Source organism: Gorilla gorilla, chromosome 18, assembly GCF_029281585.2.
Source record: "Gorilla gorilla gorilla isolate KB3781 chromosome 18, NHGRI_mGorGor1-v2.1_pri, whole genome shotgun sequence".
Lineage (NCBI taxonomy): Eukaryota > Metazoa > Chordata > Mammalia > Primates > Hominidae > Gorilla > Gorilla gorilla.
The window spans coordinates 111106660-111131099 of NC_073242.2; the positions used below are offsets into that span (position 1 = coordinate 111106660).

The following is a 24440-nucleotide window of genomic DNA, read 5'->3' on the forward strand; positions in this document are numbered from 1 at the left end:
ATCAGTCTTTTCAGCAGCCCTCACAATGTTTCTGAGGCCAGGCCCTAGAAACCAAGGGTCCTCACCAGGGTGCCACTCCTAAGAGCCATATTGTGATGATCAAAGCAATGAGAGCATGTATGTGAAAGAACTTTGTGTAAGTCCATAGTGACAAAGGTGTGGCAGCTGGGATTGTCCAAGCTCGAGCTCCAGAGAGGTTTATCTCTAGTTGACGAGGGAGCCCCTGGTACAAGGAAACATTCTGGAAATATCAGGGAAGGGGTAAATGCTGATATCAACCCCCCAAAAAATCACTCCTGTGCCCCCCAGTTCTGGGATCCTCTGGCATCAAGCTGTTGCTCCCACCTAGTGACTGTCTTCCTGAATAACTGAAGCCTCCTGGCCAAATCTGGGTAGTTTCTAGGGAGCAGAGGCACCAAATTCAGATGCCTCTGCTCCCTAGAAACACAGGCACAACCTAGAAATATCAGATGTCTCAACCCCTAGAAGTCCCCCAAAAACTTCTCTGCTCAGAAACCACAGAATCTACTCATGAACTTTATGTGCAGCCTGCAAAATGGGGAACACAAGCAAATGCAGACGAAGTTTCAACCTTTTTATTCAAAGCAGCTTCTCACAACGTATAAATACTGCATATTAGCACACATGAAAAATACAACTTCTAAGGCACCCAGAAATGTGTTCATACACGTTACAGGACCATTCACAAAGAGAGTGTACAATTTGCTCTAGACAGTCAGGATTTGATAAATCAGAAATTATCCCTCAGTACTGCACCCAGTCTCAGTAAATATTTACAACATGGTGAGAAGGGGTCAGCTGTACCTGCTTTATAATTCTATGAAGTACTCAGACTTACAAATATTCAGAACTAGTTAAAGACTCTCCCATGATAATCTGGCAAAATAAAACAAGTAGCCTAATTTTGCAAAGGTCTCGGTGGATTTTGGTGTATGCTACATCCATGATCAAATCCAAACACTCCTAGGGTGGGCTGGATAAGTTTTTGGTAGCCTGCTTCATTATCAGAAGTTTGGTAATAAGCCTTACCAATAGAATACCACTTCTTCAGCATCAATCATTTCTCAACTGGTCAATGGATCAATGATTTCATCATGAATGAGAATGGAGACAGAACTGAAGACAATTCTTCTCACACCTAACAGGAATTAGAATGGGTCAATGAAGAACAAAAGGAGGCAGACATTTGGCAAGTGCAGGATCCTACTGTTCAGTATAGACATGTCTGAAAAATTCTTACCCTGGAGATTCATATTCAGATGGAGGAGTCTACACTGGCCAGATAACCTGGAGGAGTACCAGGCCTCCACTTTTATGATATGGATACAGGCTTGGGACTACACAGTAGAAACACCAACCTGAGATAGTGAGCTTCAATTAGAAACTCATCTTTCAGAGCCTTTTCAATATGACAACGAATCCCTCTGTATGGCCAGCCAGGGGGAGCATTAGGTTGGTGGAAGTCAGAAGTTTCTCTGCACCATCAAGCATGCACATATCTGTCTAGATGTGCCCACAATCTATGAAACTCAGGCTTTGTTAGAATAATGGAATTCTTTGGTCCTCGGTTTTATGAAAGGCAATATTGTCACAATCCTGTCAACATCGACACTGGCAAATGACTTCAAGCTGGGACTACTGGCACAGGGACAAATTAAATACTAGATGGGAAACTCTACACCCTCCAAACTTCCAAGAGTCAGCTTCAAGAGCTCCAGCATCAGGCTAGATATAAGAGCTCCAGCATCAGGCTAGATGTTGGATCAATGATATAAGGTTAAGCCATAAAAACGCCAGAGGTGAAGTTGAAAACTAGATATGGGTTTTTCTGACTGCCACACACACTGCAAAAATTTAAAGCAAATCTCCATCTTAATGGCTGATAAGTTGACTTTATAAATACATACCAGAGATGAACCAAATAACTTGATTTTAGCCATATGATAGCCCTGGACTACTTTATGTGGACAACCAAAAGGAATAATAATTTCTTTTTAAGTCTAAATTCTAGTTGGTTTTATTAAACCCCCAAAACAGTGGATACACTGTCAAGGAGCTCCATGATTAATGTTCTAGAAAAACAGTCCTGGATAGACATATTCAGCTGATATGTTATGTTCTACATCTAGTTTGCCTTTGTCCTGCTAAATTCCAGTTTAGTATGGCTTGATACACATAGTTCATTGATAAGACACTGAGGACACATGGGAATGCTGATTGTGTAACTAAAATTGACTTCAGATTGTCTACACAGTAAGACTCATAGGTAAACTTTGTTAACATCTCTCAGGGAGTGCTGACCTTACCCAGAATGGACGTTTCCAAGTCATCGACAAGGAATCTGGGGCCAACTGCCAGGGTCAGGAGCAGGAAATGCCATTTGTTCAGAACAAATGAGGGACCGGCAGCCTTCCCTATGACCATGTCTAAACCACGTTTACAGTATGAAGGTGGCTCTGGAAAACCTATCCTTGGTCTATTCTTATGGCCAAAGACAATCACCAAGGTGTCTATCTGGTCCCTGCCGCCATCAACTCAATCAAACTCTTCGGATTAGCCATGAATTACAGACTGCATTCAGTCTATCAGCATGGCTTACATTGCATGGAGGAAACAACCCGTATTACCCTTTTTAAATTTTTTTGCAACAAGCTTAAGGCTCTGTTCACAAACTCCATCAACTGCCACACAGTGAGAATTTACGGGGAGATCTTAAACTACTTATGTAGTTGCAAAGTTGAAAAATTTACTGATCCTAATGGTAAGGCTTATTCACAAATTCAATACATTTTGAAATTATACTTCAAACACAATTACTTCGAAAAAAGATTAACCTGCTCTCCAATAATATAAGAGCATTATATTCTAATGAAAAAAATTGGCACCAAACCAGTATGCTATTTTTCGAAAGAACAAGTGATATTAATGAAAAATATTGCCTAAAACGCATATCCTAACTTATCACAGAAATATAAAAGTTTATATTTTGAAAATATATACTGTATTAAAGTCTGTAAGCATTTCAACCAAAATTTGCAGAAATAACTAAGCAACACTTATCTACAACAAAAATATACATGCAAGACAACCCCAAATGGTTTCCCTTAAATATCTACAAAGGCAAAGTGTAGATGTTTAAAGATTATACAAAACCATTTACAGAGAATAAAATAAAATACTTAAGAAATCTCATTTAGAGTCTTAAATACTGTGTATATCAGTGAGAGTGTCTAAACTAATATATACAACAGATATAAGTGTCTGAATACAGAAAAACAGAAGATAAGCAATTCTGCATTTTAAATATTCACTTAGGAAGATTTGAAGATGTTTCTATTTGTTTCTCTCTGTTAAAAAATTTCCACAGAAACTAGATTGGAAAATTTAATGGATGTGACTAAATTCCAAATAAAAAAAAAAGTTTACAAAATTTTTAAAACCAACAATTAATGGGAAATGCAATTCAGCATTCAGTGAAGGCTATTTTTAAATATGGATATTCAGAAATACAGTTGCATTGTTCAAAGTCTATTGTGATTATTATTTTTCCATCCTTATACTAAACTTCACATGGGAAAAACATTTTCATGCTTCGGAGAGAACATTTCCTAGTTTAATCTATACCAAACAAGAATGATATTTTAAATCAATTCTCTACTACTTTCTCATAGCTATCCAATGTCATTCTTAGTGATTTTGATGGCTGTTACCCAGACATTATTTCTACGCTGGAAGGGGCACATTAAGTACATCAGCATTAGGCTGTGTCTTCCAAATGGTGGTGAGAAGGTATGACCACCCTAACAAAAGTTCTGCACAAAGTCTTCTTGGAACAGGGTTGTTAACTCAGATGGTCCCATAAGATGCTGAGAGTGAGCCATCACCGGGGTTGTGGCAGAGAGGGAAGGAGAGTTCCACTGCATGGCTAACAGGATGGGAGGGAGTGGATTGCTAGAAAGGTCCCTGACTAAAGAGGTGTCCTCAATTGCCCACCCACAGCTATTCTTTCAAACCCAAAGGTAATTGCAGGACGGGGCTGCCAAAATGAGCTGCAATTCCTCAAAGACCTGCCCAGGCTCTTGGGAGTGACTCATGGGGGAAGGTAGGGGAAAATGGTAGAGAGAGGGGAGAAAGGATCCCATAGACAGAGAGGGGGCCCTGGGGTGGAAGATCAAAAATGAAAGTCTGAGCTCTGTCTCAGGAAAGCTATTAGGATAAACCCTGACACAACCAGAGGTCTGGTATTTTCCATCCCAAATCTATTTGCTGTAAGTTACCTGGAATTCGCCTACACATGATCAAAACAACTACCCAGAAAGTGAAAAATTCAGTCCACCCTGCAGCAAAAAGATTTCACCTGCTTTCACCCAATTGGTGGAACTGACTGTATGGAAACAACCAAAATACAGACTTTCACCACCCCCGTTACACCCAGGACCTGTGACTTAACAGCAAGAATTCCACCTTAGAAATGGTTTCACATTCCTACCTTAATCTTCAGAGATCCTTGAAACGTTTAGAAGTTTGGATTTGATAGTACATCCAAAGCTGAAGCATTTCTAGTTCTTTCAAGCAGGGAATGAAGGTGGACACTGATCTAAAGGAATTTCTAAACATCCCCTTCCATGTCCAGGGAGAATCCTGACCCCACTTCAACCGATGCTGAATATAACTGCGCCCAATCAGAAGTTGAACAGAAAAGAGGGGGCTCTTTCTAATGAAAATTTAGCAGTAGTGAAGACACTGTCTGCCACAATATGTAAGAACCAGGGTCATCTAAGGGTTTCGGAAAGCTCACATTTGCTTTCTCAAAGGAGAAGATAAGATCCAGATAGAGCTGTGACAACAGGCATTTGGGCAAAAGCAGGTGTCTCCCTATAGTAACTCCCTGTAGGACAGGTCTGAAGTCCTTACAGGATCCTACATGGACAAAGGGGAGGGTGCACTGGACTTCAATTCCATCCTCCTCTGGCTGAAGGAGAGGTTTCCCCTCCTTCCTGACCCTCATGAACTCTAAAAGGAGACAGGCTTTCCAGGGAGGGAACCAAGGTCATCAGAAGGACCAGCAGTCCAGATTAACTTGAGGGTCACTGCTTAAAGGACCATGTCTCTAGACCTGGTGTAGACTATCAACGTGTTCTTTGAAACTGAAAGCTCAGGGCCACGAATACATTCCACCTGCCCTGCCCAGTGCACCTGATTGCCAGGAAAAGACAAAGGACCACAGAGAGTTAGAGAACTGTCACCAGGACTCTCTCTTCTAAGCCTGCTGCTCACCTCCATAAGCTGTGCCCACTTCTTGCTGCCTTATTCCACTCTCTTCAAAGAAGGGCCAAGAAAGGCTGGTGCCCAACAGGAAAGGGGAAGAAGGGGAGGGCCAAGGGCCTCCAGGAATAAGCAGGGGCTGTGATAGAAACGGAAAAAAATCCGTCCATCCTAAGAATCTGAGAATCTAGCTTTATCTGGGTGCTTGACCCATGGTTTAAACCTCACGCAGAACACACCCCTTCCATTTGTCTGCTCTCAACTTCAGGTTTATACCTTTCTCCTCACCACTCAAAACCACAACCCCCAATCCCTCCTTCTCTGTAGTTAATCCAGGGACTTGAATCTGATGGTGTAACACAGCTGCTGGAGTCCCCTTGCAGCCCAGGGGCACAGGGGCAAGGAGATCTCATCCCTGGTCATTGCTCCCTATGTACATAAAAAAACTAGAAAACAGATGAGTCATTTCAGCTTCTGGGGGGAAAAGATTCAGACCTCCAGACAGCTCAGCAGAGTGGGAACTCTTCCCCAACCCCCTGGCCAATACCAGAAATCACTGATCATATGGAAGCAACAGACTGCAGGATCCAAGTTCAGTCATTTGCCCCAAAGAAAGAAGTCTTACTCTAGACAATATGCTATTCTCAGGTAGGGCCTATCCCCACTCCTGCCCAACATCACGCAATTTGGGAATGGGTCTGTTTCAGGATCATTCAGGCTAAGAGGGCCATTTAACTCCTTAAAGACAGCAGAGGGAATAAACAACTCTCCCAAGATGTCTCCTAAAGACAAACCTAAGGAACTAGTATTCTATTATTACAGCTGAGAACCGTTTTACACAGAGGTGCAGCGCTATTCCTTTTGTCCACAGAAATCCTTCTGTTTTCATCTCTCTAAACTTTATTTCTACATGGTTCATTGCTAGAATGCACCAAACGGCATGAACCTTGTGTGGGATTTGGTCCAGGGTAGTATGAAAATAGTATCTGTGTGAACAACAGACATCACAATATATAAACAAAAATAAATAAATAAAATAAGTCCAAGGAAAGAAAAAACATTTCCCTAGTAGTTTGTTTTTGCAAAACTAGCTTTACATATAATACACATAAATTATCAGAATTTCCACTTACATTGTTTTAAAAATATATATTTAACAAAACATTTCTAAATGTACAATATCTGGGTTTGTAAATCACTCAATTGGGTTTTAAGACCAAGCCCTAATAGTCACACAGATTTGCGTCAGAAAGGAGACTGAGGCCAGGTGTGCACAATCATTTTGCTCATTGGTCTGGAAATTCCCTAAGATTGGTCGTCCTCTGACACCCGATCTAAATACAACCAGAGAGGGCCATGATGGCCAAGTCTCCAAGTCAGAGGCACTGTGTAGACACAGCCTGAGTCAGAAGAACGGGAAAGTGGTCTTCCCCTTCCTGGACCGTGATGGTGCATTTCAGCAAGTGGGGAAAGGACAGCGGCGCTTGGCGGAGCCCTGGGAAGATACAGCCCCGGACAGCTCTCTGGCCAGGAAGGGCAGGGAGGTGGGGGAGGCCAAGTATGCTGCGTTTTCCATCCATTACACAAAATCAAACCAAGGAGGAGCAACCAAAGGACACGAGGAAATGGACACAACCCTACGCATAAAGAGACACCTTGACAAACTCCTTGGCCGGGGCAGACACTGTGCTCTGGTTTCTGAAACACAGGGCAGAGCTGGAAGTTGGGGGCCCGTGAGCTGAGGCCCCTCAGACTTCATAAATTTTGTCCTGCAGGTAGCTGAAAAGGGAGTCAAGGCCTTTGGAGGAGCTCCAGAGCTGCTTGAGCATGAGGCATTCCTTCTCGTTTACGTCTTCCAGCACTGATTTCAGGAAGCTCCGCACGAGGCATTTGGACTCCTCTAACACCTAGAGGGAAATAGACAGGCCTGATTAGCCGGGCACCAGTGACTCTGCTCCGGAACTAGGTACCTGGCCCATGGGGCACTGGCCAACCTCCCATACTCACAGCCAGAGAAGGCTGCCTCCTCCAGCCTGGGCCTTCCCAGTCCCATGTTTCCAGCACGGCCATGAATGGATCCCAGATGTGTCAAGACGTGAACACTGTGAGGCCCTGGGATGGCTCAGTGGGGCCCATGTCACCACAGACCACTAGAGGCTTGCCTGTTGCCCAACGGTGATACAAACACAGAGTCCTTTTCTATAGGTGTCATGAAAAAGTGTGGGAGACACTGTTTTAACCTCCCGTGATTCATTTTCATGATCTGTTGGCAACAACTCAAGGATCACTGAGAACACAGAATAAGACCATGAAATGAACGAATGGTTGTCACATACAACCCACCCTGAGAGCAATGCCCCGTGTTCAGGCTACAGTGTTAGTAATCATGGTAGTAACAACTAACAACACTCAAAGCTATCACCTTCATAATCATTATAGTAAAGAGTAAAAATCATAGGAATGAATAACAATCACACCCATAGTAATAATTGTAGTAATGAGTAATAATGATCATAGTAATCATGGTTATAAATGTAGTAGCTGCTGTCCACAGCTATGATAAATGATCATAAATGATCTACGATTATTCATTATTACTAAAGTATTATGTATATACACATATTATGTATTATATACATTATATATACGTATAAACACATATGTATATAGGTACACACATGTATATATGTATATACACTATAATATATACATATTATATTATGTATATGTATAATATATAATTATGTATATGTATTATATATAATATATACATATTATGTAAATATAGTATTAATCCCACAGTGTTATTACTATAATGATTACTACCATCATCATAGTAATGAGCAATAATCATAGTAATAACAGTCACAACAAAGAGCAATAATCATAGTAACAATAGCAATAATAATCACAGCAATGAGCAATAATCATAGTAACAATAGTAATAATCACAGCAATGAGCAATAATCATAGTAACAATAGTAATAATCATAGTGATGAGTAATAATCATAGTAACAGTAATCATATTAATGAACAATAATCATAGTAATAGTCTTAGTAATGAGCAATAATCACAGTAACAATAGTAATAATCATAGTAGTGAGTAAAAATTCATAGCAGTAATAGTAATACTAATCATAGTAATGAGTAATGATTGTAGTAATATTTGTAATAACTATAATAATGCCACTATGATCACCATTATCCAACAGGATCTAAGAGAAATACTTTTCCTGAATTCTTTCATTTACTTCTCATGATAACCCTGCAAGTAAGTAGTCTTTTGATCCCCATGTTACAGATGCAGAACCCAAAGCTCCATGATGTAAAGTGGCCCAGGGCTGCCTGACTACTCAGGGGTAGAAGGAGCAGGAAAACCTGGTCTGGCTGATTCCAACAGCCACACTGCTGCTGCCGCCCTCTGGCAGACGGCCAGTTACGGCCAGAAGTGAGGCCTTCGTGCATTCTTCGCTGGCCTCCACCAGCCTCTCCTGAAATGCACTCAAACAGAAAGAAGCAAGATGGCAGCTCCCTGGCTCCAGCAGACTGGGAGGGGCTGCACCCTCACTCCCCTGCCTGGGCTGGAGGCTGCAGGTGGTGGGATGAGCTGCCAGACCCAGCTGGCTCTTTCCCCCTGGAATGGCCTCGAAGAGCACCGTCTCCCAGAGGCCATGGGCCTTACTCTGCTGGAGTAGTTCCTTTCTTGGGAAACCCCCCCAGCATTCCTGAATTCACAGCTTTTGGCAGCAGAGACCTCCTTGCAGTATTCCTTGTCCTAAGAGCCTGTCCCCTCAGGTGTCCTTCAACAGTTGGTTTCACCTGAGCTTCTCTTCCCTGCCACAGAACAGGCCAAACCCCTCCCTGCAGCTTGCAGGCCAGTCTCCCACCCTCCTTTTCAGTCACGTGTTTCCTAGCATCCCCGTGCCACCTGACTGCACACCACTGCCTACACTCCCTGTGGATTTCCTGTCTTGAGTGCCCTCACTCTTGCCACTTCCTCTGCTTAGAATTTCTACCTGTCTCTCCATGAAGCTAACCCCAGGGTGATCAACCACCCCTGTTTGCCCACGACTAAGGGGCATATGGTTTGCCTGTGTCCCAACCCAAATCTCATCTTGAATTGTAGCTCCCATAATTCCCACATGTTGTGGGAGGGACCCTGTGGGAGATAATTGAATGACAGGGGCAGTTTCCCCCACACTGTTCTCCTGGTAGTGAATAAGTCTCAAGAGATCTGATGATTTTATAAGGGGTTTCCCCTTTCACTTGGTTGTCACTTCTGTCTTGTCTGCCGCCATGTAAGACATGCCTTTGGCCTTCCGCCATGACTGTGAGGCCTCCCCAGCCACATGGAACAGTGAATCTATTAAACCTCCTTTTCTTTATAAATTACCCAGTCTCGGGTATGTCTTTATCAGCAGCATGAGAACAATGGGGTTTCCTGGGATGCAGGATTTTCAGTCCTCACACCAGGAGAGTCCCAGACAAGGTGGGGCAAATTGGTGACCCTAGTCATTAGTAAGATTAAAAGAGAATCCACGTGAAGAGATCAGCAATGCCCGTGGCCCACGTGAGTGTTGACTAACAACCTGGAGACTGCCACCCCCCACCGTCACCCTCACCCCGTGGGCACTGTCTGTTCAGCTTGCAGGGGGCAAGACTTAAACACAGTAGGTGCCAACAGTCAGGGATGAGGCCCAGCAGGAGAAGCATGACAGCCGGGTGTGAACACAGGCAGAGGGAGACAAAGAAGGGAGGGGCAAGGGTCTGGCCCCAAAAATGCATGCAGCAGCTCCCTGTTTCTCAAGCACAGAGCGAGTCCTAGAGCCTCAATCTCCCAAAATGCCTCTCTCAGCTCTGGAACCAGCCCTGGGGCCGCAGGAGTGGCCTTGTCTCCACCTTCCCACAGGATATTCCCCTGCCGTGCTCTGAGTGACTGTTATGAGATAAAATCAACACTTAATTAAAAACCACTGCCTCTGCGGAGGTGTTGTTTATGTATTTTTCAGTGCATCTTCAAACAGTGACATTTAAATGTGCCGAGCAGTCGGTGGAGAAAAGAAATGAAATAGAGGCATGGTGTGTACAGCTTTCTCTAGTCATCTTCCGGATGGGTTCAATACTTTTTATCCTTATTGGCCATTGCTTCTCGTTTCTTTGAAAGCTATAGATGTTTTGCGCTTTTGCGGTGTTTAGGACTTTCTTTGAAAGCAGTGACGCTACCCTAGAGTATCCATCTCTCCTGTGAGGTTTCTCTGCCTGGAGATGATGGAGAATTTGTAATAATGCTGACTGTCTCCCTCTGATTGAAGCTGTCAATACTGAGAAAAGGCATTTGTTAAATTGCAAAGGGTCTTTTGCTTATTCCCTGTGCGACCTCTAGCAAGTCAATGAAGCCCTCTGAGCCTTGCTGTCCTCATCTGTAAAATGGGTCTATCAAAAGGACAAGCACACAGGAGGCACAGGAACTCACCACGGCACTGCAGGATGCCATCTCCTTGACCCGCAGCATGACCTCCTGGCTGAACGTGGTGGGCCAGAAGACCTGCGACACCAGCCCCCTGCTGCAGGCCTCCTGGGCGGTGAGCTTCCGCCCACAGAACAGCATCTCATTGGCCTGAAAAAGCAAAAGCAGGCAAAGACTGAGGGCCTGGAGGTCCACCCATGTCCCTCAGCTGGTCCAGGGCTTGCCACCTGCAACCATCCCAGTTCTGGAAGGCATCTTGCCTTCCAGATCCTTATCTTATTTTGGGGTCAGATAAGCTTTGGGAATTGTATGGAACTGTTTGTGTCCATGAGCAGAAGGTCCACAGCTTTCATTAAATTCCCCAAAGGAGCTGTCTATTTACTGTGACTCTGTATGCCCCACACCCCTCCCCATTTCTGGTGGCAGACCCATGGGCATGGGTTGTGGGTTGGGTAGATTTCAGAGCCGATGACCCAGCCGTGATGACATCATTGGCACTGAAATGCACCCAGCCCACAACAGCCCAGGGAGAAAGAGATGCTCCCTTCCAGATAATAAAGCTCAAGTGGGGTTTCCAGCTGCAGGTGTGGTGGAAAAGTCTTTCTTCCCCTGTGACTGCAGGCTAACATCGGTGAGCCCAAGGACCATCCATGGCTGTGTCCCGGCCTGTGGAGAGGTGGGGCCACAAGGAAAGGAGAAATAGGGGAAGAGAGAGAGAGAGAGAGAAAGATTAAGAGAAAGAGAGAGAGACCTGATGGTACTTGAATTCCCCAGCCCTGTCTCCCCAAGGGAACTGCCACTTCTGCTTTCCAGCTGGGAGAACCATTAAGCTCCTTTTTAAAAAATTAAACTGGTTAAAGCGCTTCCATCACTGGCAGCCAAAAAGGTCATGAATAACACCACAATACCAAGGCAGAGACGTGTATCTCTCCCAGCAGCTCAGGGCTGGGCAAGGGCACTGCCCAGTCTTGAAGGGCAGAGAGCAACCTTCCCTGGGGTCTGGTGACCTGGGATATCTCTGTACCACACTCCCCAGAGAATTTCCTTTTGCTTTGAAATTTTCAGCTGTCATACGAGGTCTGGGAGGAGCTATATAGATAAAGTCCTAGGCACAGACAGAGAACATGATAGTAATAAGCTGCAACTGACAGACAGTGACTGATAATTAGGGCGTAATGGTCAAATCCATGTGATAGAGTCCGCACGGCCGGCAACGCCTTCCCCACCTGCTCTTCTCTCCTGCCTCTACGTGCTAGCTCCTCTCGGGTTGACGTTGAAATGCCAGGCACTCTCAGGCCTCCAGAGCTATGCGTAAGTTCCCCCACTGAGTTCTGGTTGTGTCACTGATGGTTCGTGATGACCCAGAGGACAATCTTTCACGCCAGAGTGGAGGGCAATCTTTTATGTCGATAATAAGTCTTAGCATATGCTTGCTTGGTTCAAGATTTGAACACAAATGGAGGACTTGATACTTTCTGAAGAACACCTCAGCCAAATGAACTCAGCAGAAGTTCGCTGGGAGAAGGGGCAAATGGCCATATCTGCTCCAATGAACCTGGATTCAGATGCACTGGAAGCTACTCCCTGGCAGGTGTGAGTTACAAGGCGAGGCCCCCATTCATACGGAAAGGCTCCTGGCCACCCCTCAGACACCACACCCTGCAGTGCCCTCTTTGAAGAGAGAACTTAGGGGTATTATCCAGAAGCCTAAGGATTCAGAGAGAAAGGGGATTCTTGGGTGGAGGTAGGGTGTCCCTGGTAAAGACCCATAAAATTAACAAACAACCCACTCTAGAGCTAAGAAAACGAACATAAACAGAGTTTAGTCACTGATGTGTGACTCTGGGCAAATCACTTAACGTCACAAAGCCTCAATCTTCTCTGCTGTCCAAGAGGCATCATGACAGCACCAAGCTCCAAGTACAGAGGCAAGGTTAACTGAGAGCTGCTTAGAACAGGGCCTGGTAGTGCAGAAGGGGTAGCAGAAATTTGCTATTTTTGTTATGGATGGCGATGTTATTTTCAAAACAGAAGAAGGGGGAATATCAAGGAAGGAAAAGGGACAATGCTTATCAGCCTCACTATTGCAACAAAAGCAGGACTTGAGAGATGAGAAGAATGGGCTTGCAGGCCCTCAGATGGAAACAATGGGGGATGGAACTGAAAAGGAAGACGAGGAAGAAATCCAGTGTAAAAGCACCTGCCCTTCCACAGGTGCTCGCCTAGGTGCAACAGCCACAGTCCTGAGAATGTGCGGAGCTGCCTCAAGAGCATGAGAGTAATGTCAAAGGTGGGTGTTGACCTTCCGATAAAATCAAGACATCAAAAGAAACATCCTGGAGTCTGTTCCTAAAAAGGAACAATTCACAATAGCCGTGGGGCCACAATGGACTGTTCTCTTTTGAAGAGGGAACTTAAGGGTATTATCCAGAAGCCTAAGGACTCAGAGAGAAAGGGGATTCTTGGGCAGAGGTAGGGTGTCCCTGGTGAAGACCCATAAAATTAACAAACAACCCATGCTAGAGCTAAGAAAACAAAAACATAAACAGAGTTTAGTCACTGGCATGTGACTCTGGGCAAGTCACTTAACGTCACCAAGCCACAATCTTCTCTGCTGTCCAAGAGGCATGATGACAGCACCAAGCTCCCAGCACACTTTGCAGGGCCGGGAGGCAGCACTCGGCCTTTTCTCTGGGGTTGCAGAGTTTGGCCCTGTCACCTAAGGGGTGCTTCTCTGGCAGTTTTGTGGGTCTCCTGTGACCTATGGCATCTGCTGGCAGATGCCCCCAGTGGACCCCGGGCAGACCTTGCTGAGGCAGGCACAACACAGAAGGCCCAGCACCCTCCCCAGCATGCCAGGCTCGCAGGGGCAACCCCACACCACTGCCATGGCCTCATCCCTCGCCCTCTCCCCACCATCCTCACCAGGCCCCAGCCACACTGACCTGACCACTCTCAACCCAGGGCCTGCCAGGCCCACTCCCTACCCTGTTCTTCCCTTCATGCATCCTCTGCCTGGAATTCTTGCGTATGTTCAAATGTCACCTGCTCAAAGGGGTCCTCTCTGAACAAGGTGGGACCTCCTTCCAAGACAGAGAGCTGAGGAATAGAAGGTCTGAAGAGCAGGGTTTTTGTTCACCCCTGGATTCCTGGTGGGTGTGGCGAGCCAGGCACTTAGTGGATTTGCAGTATTTGAAGAAAGGGAGAGGAAAAACGGAGCTGACTGGCTAGAGGGGGCTGGAAGGAGGGGACTCCCTGAGAACCTTCTGAGATCCAGGTGGGACCCGTGCTTATGAAATAAGGATTAGCCCATCAGAGCTGAGTTCAGAGTTTGTGGCTGCTCTGAACAGCAGAGGCTGCCTGAGAGTCCACAGGGGAGGAGCCATCAAAGGAAGCCCAGACCCAGCAGCATGGTGCCTCCAACGCCTACTCGGACCAGCTACACATTCTGAACCCCTCCCTGGTCCTGACAGCTAATCTCAGATTAACCCCTCAGATGTGGGACCTATTTAATAACAGGCTGGGTTCGGAGCACAGACAGTGGAACCAGCCAGTTCATGCTCAAATCCCACAACTGGCATTACCACTGCATGCCTTTAGACAACTCACTAAACCTCTCTAGCCTCAGTCTCCACATCCGCAAAATGGGGATCACGGCTGTCCTGCCTCACAGGGGCGTGGACTGCGTTGACAGCCCAGCCCAGCACACAGCAAGTGCTTCCTACGTGCCAGCTGTCATCACTGCTCTCCCCTGTCCAGACTTGCTTCTGGATGTTGGTGCAGAATCTGACCACAGCTTACGGTGGACTCTGCCGCCTCTGTTGGACAGTGGCTCTGTCTGCCCCACCTGGTGACACGACTTCTCTGAGCTTAACATTCCGTCTGTAAGATGGAAATCGCAACCGTTTCCACATGGGGTGGAGACTGCTTTGGGTTCACTGAATCCTTTCCCTCTTCTTGCTGGACATGCGCTGGGCTACGTCTCCCGGCCTCCCTTGCAGGCACATGCGGCCAGAAGCTGAGTCATGGCCAATACCACATGAGTGGAGGTGAAGACGCCCCTGCCGGCCTGGCCCAGGAAGCCCTCCAGGGTGATGCTTCTGGCTCTCTCTTCTCTCCCATTGGCTGGAAGTGAGGGCACATTTACTGGACGGGAGACACCTGGGTCCCCAGAGAGTATGGGTGGCTCCTACACCTATGCTGGACCACTCAAGAGTATGAAGGCAAGTTTTGTGGTTAAAGCCACTGAGACTGTGGGCTGCTTGTTACAGCACCCAGCCAATCCTAAGACATGCCTTCAGGGGGTTCGAGTGAGGAATAACTGAGACACCATGCAGAGCGCATGGTCCATACACTGACATCATCGCCATCTTCTCAGGCCAGGCTACTCTATCTGGCACTGAAGGTGTGAAGGATATGAGGCAGCCAAGCCAATCTGCAGGCTGACAACACCCTCAGGTTTCTAGCCCCATGAAGAGCCCCTAAACCCAAGGCAGAGGAAGGATCCTGCTGGGACCCGAATCCAGGTATCACAGGAGGCTTACCAGTGCGACGCCCAGGATCTGGGGGAAGGTGTAGGAGGAGCAGCCAGCAGGCGTGAGGCGGATGGTGGCGTAGGGCGTCTGGAACCAGGCCTTCTCACTGGCCCACACGATGTCACAGAGGGGCAGGATGGAGGCACCCAGGCCCAGGGCCGGCCCATTGATGGCCACCACGATAGGCTTCTTAAACTGGATAAAGGCCTTCACAAAGTCCCTGGGAGAGAAAGAAGATCCTCTTGAACAGGTGACTACAGCTTGCTAAGCCCCACTGGAACCCTTGACTCTCCCAGGTGCTGTGAGGAGCACCCTCAGGTCGTCAGAGGTGAGAGGTGCCAGGCAAGGGCCTCATTGCCTGGACATGGAACCACCACCTGTCAGATTTTCTGAGGTATACTGATGGGGTCACTGCATGTCCTGGTTTGCTCAGATTGCCCAGTTCATGCCCCATGTCCTAGCACTACACCCAGTTACCATCTCCTTCCACTCTCAAAAGCCATAGCTTACACAGTAAGTTATATGGGCACCCTAGATATTGACAGAATTTGTATATATCGTAAGGAAGTCAACCTGAATGTTAAGGTGCAGAAGCAGAACCACAGGCAAGGTGTAACAGGGAGGCACATTTCAACTCAAAGAGAGAAAGAATGTTCTAACATCTCTGGCCAAAGGTGAACGGAGTGGCTTTGTGGGGTATGAATTCCTCATTCCTGGAGGTATTTGCATTTTAGCTCAATGATTATGCTGGGTGATGCTGTAGAGGGACTTCAAGCTTCAGATGGTGGGTACATGTTGGGATTGATGACATTTTTATTTCAAAAATCACACCTAGGATGGTCTGATTCTGAATTACCTGCAGGGATGCCAGACTCATCAAGGGTGGTTCTAAAATGCTGAATATGTTAGGATGGCTTTGACTAAAATTGGGCTCCCTGTAGGCAGGAGCTAGAATCCTGGCTACAAGACTGGGCAATATTTTCTCTCCCTGCCCTTCTGCACTGAGCAAGGCATGTACCTTTACCAATTACACAGAGCCATCAGCAATGACCTCTATTTCCTTTGCCTCAGAAGGCTTTTTGCCTTTTCCTAGTTGCTATGTATGATCTATAAAATTTTAATATTCATCTGGACATGGAGGAAAGACACACGATGTCTAGTAAAGTCTGCATCCTTCGTTACTTTCAGAGGAAAGATTAGAAACTATAAGAACTCACAAGAATAAAATCCAAATGCCCATGACCTTGGTCTGAACTTGGCCTGCCTCAGCTTACCTCTCCAGGTTTCCCTCACATCACTCTTGCCCCTGCTCACTGTGCATGAGCCACATGGGCCTCTGAGAGTTCTTAGAAAACACCATTATCAAAATTTGCAATCACCCTAACTATTTGCTTGTTTTTGGATTCTTCTTCCCCTTTAGCTCCTTAAGGACACCCAGAGGTCTGCCTGGGGCACCGCTTGGCTTCCATCAATATTGGAATTAGCACTCAGTAAACAGCTGTTGAGCAAATACATGAGTCTCCCAGAACAAGAACAAAGACTGCAGAGGTGTGGCAATGGTGAACCAGCTCTTCACCAAACCTGTTTTCCCTCTTCTTCCCAGGTCTGCTGGCCGGCCACATTTCCCGTCTCTGACTGCATGTGGCTGTGGCCAAGTCACCGAGTGCTGGCCAAACAGGATGTGAGCAAAAACCCACCAGTACCACTTCCAGGTGCACACCAAACCTCCCACCATGGCGTCCTCCAAGCCCATTCATCTTGATGAGCACAGCAGTCTTGGAAGACATTTGCCGAGCCACAGGATGGAAGAAGTCTAGGTTCCTGAGTCACCAATGGGAAGACAGCCACAGGCTGATGGTGACATCTATTTTAGGTTCATGTATGTGAGAAGTACATTACTATATATGAGTTTTACTTGTTACAACAGCTAATACTTAACTAATACAAAAGTCGAGGCCGGGCACGGTCATTCACGCCTGTAATCCCAGCACTGTGGGAGGCCGAGGTGGATGGATCACAAGGTCAGGAGTTCTAGACCAGCCTGGCCAATATGGTGAAACCCCATCTCTACTAAAAATACAAAAATTAGCTCGGTGTGGTGGCAGATGCCTGTAGTCCCAGCTACTTGGGAGGCTGAGGCAGGAGGATCGCTTGAACCCAGAAGGTGGAGGTTGTAGTGAGCCGAGATCGGGCCACTGCATTCCAGCCTGGGAGACAGAGCGAGACTCTGTCTCAGGGAAAAAAAAAAAAAGTTGAGCTGATTTATCTCTTCTCAATCAATACTGTTCCTTCCCCCAAGTCTTATCAAAAGTTGTGGATATCATAATGATATACTGGGATCAGATTCAACTGTCAGAAGTCTACTTAATGTTCTGCAGGGGTAGAAGGTATCTTACGATCTACGTAAGTCATCATGAAAGTACGTGCCTCTGACTCATGCTTGAGGCATCACACTCCCTGAGATGGTGGAGTTAGCTCTCAGTCCCTGCTGGCCCCCAAAAGGTACTACATCAGAGAGGGAGTTCTGGCTCCATGACTTCTGAAGCTTGGTATTCCAGTGGCCCATCTCCTGACATCACTCACTTCCTAACCTAATGGTGAGGTTTTCGGTTAGGTCACTGGTTTTTGCAAGTGCTTTTCACTGAAAGCAATTTGGGGTCTGCGGGGGATATGGACTTTTTTGTAGAATCCTTGGGGGTTTGGATGATTTTTGTCAAACATCCCATTCCTGAGTGACCTCATACAATTCCAGAGTCTTAGATCTCAGAGGTGGGAAGGACTTTAGGACTCATGGGGCCGTATCTTCCACTCGGTGCAGAATTCCCTCCATAACATTCCAACGGTGCATCATTCCGCCTCTGCTGGATGTTTTTAATAAAAGAGGGTCCGTGCCTGTCAAGACAGCCTCCCTGCTGTGGGTCTCCTGTAAGCCTCTCTGATACTGTTGCCACCTCAGCTCCATCAACCACATGACATCCTTCAGGAATGGACTGCAGCCCTTGTGACTTTCCAGAGCTTTCCTCTGCAGGACCCCAGAGCCTTTCATTCTGTGTTTTCCAACCTGAGATCCATGAAAGGGAAACAGGGACGCAAGGGAAAGGGGACCAGGCATGCAGAGCTCTGACCCTCCACCCCAGCCCCTCCTGTGTCATCCAATCTGCCTCGCACTTCATTTCCTTGATATGAAAATGTCACCCGATGTTTAATGAAGGCCACCCCCCATCCTCTTTCTCTCACCTCGGGCAGTAGATCTCTATCACTGGGAGCCAAGCAGCAAACAGGATATTGCATTACGGGCCCTGCAGCTCCGATATCTGATCCTTCTGCGATGGTGGGGCTGCGTGGGGAAAATTGTACGCCACCTTCCCCCACATCCAAAGCCATCAGGCTGACCTGACCCACACAGCTTCCTCTGCTCTACCCGACCCCTGTGGCTTCTGCCTGATAAAGCTGCTGGGCTGCACTTATGTGGCAGAAGGAGCAACAACTTCAGAATCTGAAAGACTCAGAGTGAAGTCTCAGTTCTGCCCCAAACTAATGGTGAGACCTTGGACAGGGTGCCTGGTCTCTGGAGCCTCACTTTCTCCCTCTGTAAAATGGGAAAATCAATGATGTTGCCCCAGATAGGGAGTTGAATAAGAATCCAAGGAGATGGTCCATGCAGGGTGCTAGCCCAGTGCTGACATGCAGGGAGCACGCGATCCCTGCTGCTATTATTATGGGTAGTGCATTTGCTGGGGAGGGTGGACAGAGTCCTCATTCCATTCTCAAATTGGTCTGTGATCCATTCTCCTAGGCTACAGGTGACCCAGCAGCAAAATTCTGCTCACAGGAATGTCTCAATTTCTCCTGGAGCAATCGGCATTTCTCCTGTGACCCAGTTACCCACTCCCTTTAACCAGAGGCATGGAGGAGAACCCTCCCCCAGCCAAAGCTCAGAGCCAAGTCAGCCAGTACAGGACCAAACAGTGACCACCACCCTGGGGCCCCCAGAGAGGTCCCTGGCAGGCCACTCCTTAGTCTCCAACCCACCCCTTAGTCTAGGCGCCCACTCCCTGGTCTTAGACTCAGCTTAGCTAGAAGTCATGGCTGGAAGTACCAGCAGTAGTGACAACAACCACAATAAGAAGTCCAAGAACATATTAGTGCCAGGAATAGCCCGAGTGTTTCACATAGAGTATCTTTTTATTCTTTATCCTAGCAACACACCAGTGAGGCCAGTACCACCATTTTGATTGTTCCCATTTTCTGGATGAGCTAATAGGCGCAGAGAGATCCATGACATACCCAAAGCTCCACCACCAGCAAGTGCAGAGGCAGCTTTGAGCTCAGGCAGTCTGCTTCCAAGGGCCATGTGGGCAGCTGCTAGCCAACACTGCTTTCCTGAATACCATGTTTGAACAAGCCACCTTGTCACCTATGACAAGTTCAGAGGAGGCAGACTCTTTTCAGGATGGATCCTGGAGAGAGGCTTCTGAACAAATCACCTGAGTGCTCCCCAAATCTGCTAGTTCATTCATCAAACATTTGCAGACTGATGAGTCCCAGTCACCAGTCCCAGTCACGTGTATGCAAGTTTTCTTTAGGCAAGGATGAGGAGGGGGTGAGAGTACCACTCACGGGGTGCCAAGGCCATGCGGCATGCCTGGTCAGCCCTACCAGGAGAATGTCCCAAGAGAAAAGATGGTGGCAGTTCTATGTCCAAACAACGTTTTAGCCCTGCTAGATTTTGAAGGAAGTTCTTTCACAAGAGACTTCTTGTAAGTACGCTAATACACCTAGAAAGTCCACAGGAGCAGGCACAGAACTTGCAGCATGAATCAAGCTCCTTTCAATGACAGTGCGCTTCTCTCAGGACACCCCTCTGGAAATCCACAAAACGTTCTCTGCAGAATGCTTCGCTGCCACCTTGTGTCCCCAACTCCAGAGTGTGGCCTCCAAGGCAGCACTTCCGAGTTGGGAGAGCTGGAGATGCCTTAAAAGAGTTTGGTGCTGATGGGCGAGCCACAGTCTCTTTCTAACCCCAGGAGCATCTGTCTCTACACGGCCGCATCTTCTGCACTTCCATCCATCTTCGCTCATCGTTCTCACCTTTCTCATGCCTGTATCACCTCCTTCCTCACACTCATCCCCTTAATAACCACCTTTTCTCTCTTGCATAAAAATAAGAATCTTGTGTTTCTCTTAGTGCTCTCAATCAGTGGTGCAGAAATCTGGTTAGCATAGGGCGGGTGTTCTCAACCCTGGCTGCACCTGAGAACCACCAAGGACGGCTGACATCAAAAGATGCGCTGGCCCCACCTCAGCCTAAATAACTCAGAGTCCCCTGGGGGTGTTGCCAAGCATCAGGCTCTTGGGAATGCTCCCTTGGGCCTCTCTGTGCTGTCAGGGCTGGGAACCAGTGGTCCAGGGGACATCTCCTTTCCCACACCCCCATCCTTGCTAGTTCATGAACTAGCAACTTCTGCTCCCTTTGAAGCGTCGAGAAGAATTTATCCTGCCTCCGCCATCTTGCCCTGTGCTCTGGCTAAGGGGAGCTCACTTGCCTGCTGAGATGGCAAATGTCTGAATTCCACTGGCCATGTTTCCCCAGAACTACTCAGCTGGGAAAGTCAGGAGCCAGTTTGAGCCCCAGGCCCCAGCCACGTTCTCCTACACCTGATGTTTTCAATCCCATCTGCCTCTGACACCTCTTTCTCCATGAATTTGGTTCTCAAGAGTCCAGAGATGCATAGATATCACGCAGCAGACCCCAATGGGTAGAGGCTACGGGGACAGGAGAAAAGGTTTTGCCCCTCAGCTTTGATACATCTAAGACACAAATGCAGGGATAGGTCAAGGAGACACTTCCCTCACCAGAGAGACTGGGCGTGCAAAGCCACAGGAAGGAACCATTCGGTGGGGGCTCTGGGGAAATCCATCATGAGACCTGACCCCCTGGGTACCCTGTTTCTGTTCAGCTTCCATCCCTTCAGTGACCCAGCTACAATACCTTATTCCTGCATGCAAGAAGGACCCCCATGCCCTCCCCACGCTGGGACAAACCTCATCACCGTCAACCCAGGGATGGCCTGGGAGTCCCACCTTGCCTGCAGCTGTCCAGGATAATCTGTTAATAGACCCCAACAGCAAAGGCTCCTTCTGCTCCACCAGAAGGAGCAGCCATTGAGGATGCTGGGCAGAGGTCAGGATGGGCCTTTGCCTAAGAGGAGAGCCTGAAAAGATAGGGCTCTTTGAGCTGCTAATGATTTCCTTCCAGGCTGTATTAGTTTCCCAGGGAACAGTCACCACAAACTCGGCGGTTTAAAACAATCAAAAGGTATTCTCTCATAGTTCTGGAGACCAGAACTCCAAACTCAAGGTGTTGGCAGGGCTGGTTCCTTCTGGAAGTTCTGACGGAGAAGCTGTGTCAGGCCTCGCTCCCAGTTTCTGGTGGCTGCTGGCCATTCTTGGAGTTCCTTGGCTTGAGGCTGCGTGACTCTATGCTCTCCCTTTCTGTCACATTACCTTCTCCTGTGTCTGTGTCCCCTCTTATGAAGTAAGTTCTCTCCGCGCCTGCAGCCCACACTCCAATCCAGGATGATCTCATCTCAGGACTCTGAACTTAATCACATCTGCAAAGAGCCTTTTTCCAAATACGGTCACCTCCACAGGTTCCAGGGATTGGCACGTGGACGTATCTTTTGGGGGCCACACTTCAACTCACTACAAGGGGTCTGCATGCTAATGAGCTGCTTGTGCATGGAGTGAAAACGAGGGGCTGTGTCAGCCAGGTTTCCCTGGACTTCTGGAAATCCAGCTAACACCTCCACTGAAATGTGTAAACCAGATAAAGACCATGATTGACGCTCCACGGGTCACAAAAATGGGCACTTGTTTCTCTGGATGGGCTCTGGTGGCCTCATGCATGAGGAGAGAAGCACGCTGGAAATCCTGCGGTCCCCCTTTGATACATGGAAAGGCAGTAGTGAGAGGGCATAGCTGCGACCAGGCAAAGCGCAACCCGTGTGGGCACAGCCAGGAAGCCTGTGCCTGCATAACCACAACACCTATCACCTAACAGTGCCCAGGCTCGTCATGTCTCTTCTGGCAAGGATTCTGCAACAGGAAACACACGGGTATTTCGGAGCAGGGGCTCCAATGGCTGCTTCACCCTGAAGAGGGACTCAGAATTCCACACACCAGAGCATCCTAGCATCACCTCTTGGAGACAAAGCAACCCCTCAAAGCCCCCTATAGCCACATGGGAATCGGCCTCCCTCTGTGTGGCCCTTCCACAGAACCATAGAGACTGGAGGCCCCAGAAAATCCCTGACTTGTGGCCTGAGGCTCCGTGACACCATGTGGAGTAAATGTTCCTTCTCATGTGACCAGGGGCATTCCTGAATTGTGACTTGTCTGATTCCTAAGCAAGATACAGCAGCCCCCGCCAGGTGAACACTGGGTGACAGCTGTAAACCAGCTAAACAGCCATAGTGTCTAGAAATGACACTCACTTGCTTTTGATATACTGATAAAGAATGGGGAAATAACTACCCTTCAGTGTCCCAAAAGGGTACTCATTGTTGGGACTGGATGTCACCGCCAGGATCCCAACTTTTGCCCAGGGGCAATTAGAAAGGGGGAAATACTCTGTATCCCGTTGGGTCTGCAAACACACAGCTGCCCAGGGAACCCCTCCATCAACCTCCCCACTGCTGAGCTACGGCAGTGCTGGGACATACAAACAACCAGACAACCAGAGACTCTCCCCATCAGGCAAGGGGCGGTAGTAGTGTGGATAACACATGGCCACTACCAGACTCAGGCCTTGATAGCAAATAAAAAATCTTTCCGATCAAAAGAATGAAAGTGGGATCTAACCTAGAGGGCAAAGCATCCCTAATTTTGGCAGGACCATGGTTAGAGATGAAAATATCGGATGCCCAATTAAAATCTGAATTTCAGATAAATAACCAACATTTTAAAAATGTAAGCAGACCTCAAATATTGCACAGGATATACTTATGCTAAAAATAAAATTCCTGGTTGTTTGGAATTCGAATGTAACTGAGCAGCCTGTATTTTTACTTGGTAATCCTAAGCAGGACCCCAAGGTGTGGGAAAAGGAGCACAGCTCACCTGATGGCTTCTGCAATCCGAGTGCTCTCCTTTCGCCGGTCGCTGGACAACCGGCCAATTAGATAGGAATAATCCAGGCCGCTGCAGAACACGCTCCCCACTGCGCTGAGGAGCAGCAGTTTGCTGTCATCTGTGGCTGCGTTGCAGAGCGCTCGCCGGACTTCTTTCATGATCTGCCGGCAGAGATGAATTTGCAGGGATGTTAAATGTCTATCCTGTAAGCCTGGGGCTTTCAGACTGCAAGACAGCCAGAGGCCTGACCCCCTGAGGGTAGAGGCCAGGGAATCTGCTTCTGCCTGCGCAGGGAGCCTCCCCTGAGTACAAGCAAGAGTCCAGAGCAAGGAGAAAAACACTTATCATAGCCAAAGCCCACCAGCACCATCCCCGGAGAAGGCAGGAGAGTGCTAATAAGGAGGCAGTGTGGTCACTGGCTGCAGATCTGGAAGCCTGGCCTGGAGTCACTCAATCCTTGGTAAATCTCTGCAAATCTTGTTCTGGCATTTGCTTATTTAGCCCTTTACAAGATGTGGAAAAAATCCATGCACAGCCCAAGTGAGGGATGTAAGCCATCTCTAGATGACTCAATTTAATTATTATACATCCTTGCTCATCTTTCCTCCAGCTCATACCCCGCAGGGCCTGCAGGTGCCACATGGCAAGTGGGCTTTGGCATCAGATCCAGACCTGGGTTCAATGTCCCACTGGAGTTCCAAGCCCCTGGTCCAAATTCTGGCTCTGCACCCTACTAGCCATGGGACCTGAGCCATGCTGGTTATTCATCCTCAATGTCCCCATCTATAAGTGGGTGGGCCCACTCTCAAGGCCTCCAGTGAAGAATAAATGAAAGGAAAGGTTATGCTATGGCCACCTGCAGGTTCACATTCCTGGGAGGTAGTGATGAATTCTGGATAAAAGGCATTTTGTTCCACCTCTTCATGCCAGTATAGGTGCCATCTGACATGGAAGAACCGTGCTGGCCACCCTGCCATCATGGGACAAGTTCCCCTAATCTCCTGCTTGGGCCTCCTG

At 47.6% G+C, this 24440-nt stretch overlaps 1 protein-coding gene across 3 annotated transcripts in view; it reads right to left on the minus strand.

Annotated features, from left to right (window-relative positions):
* Positions 1–582: 582 nt before the first annotated feature.
* Positions 583–24440, minus strand: part of CDYL2 (chromodomain Y like 2) — a 211938-nt gene continuing 188080 nt past the window's right edge. For all 3 annotated transcript variants that reach the window (XM_031002993.3, XM_031002994.3, XM_063700353.1), the window contains exons 4-7: positions 23412–23584; positions 15300–15510; positions 10762–10905; positions 583–7193 (exon numbers count right to left, since the gene is read on the minus strand). In XM_031002993.3, coding sequence (XP_030858853.2) covers positions 7035–7193; positions 10762–10905; positions 15300–15510; positions 23412–23584 — 687 coding nt within the window. In that variant the 3' untranslated portion in view covers positions 583–7034. The remainder of the gene's footprint in view (positions 7194–10761; positions 10906–15299; positions 15511–23411; positions 23585–24440) is intronic.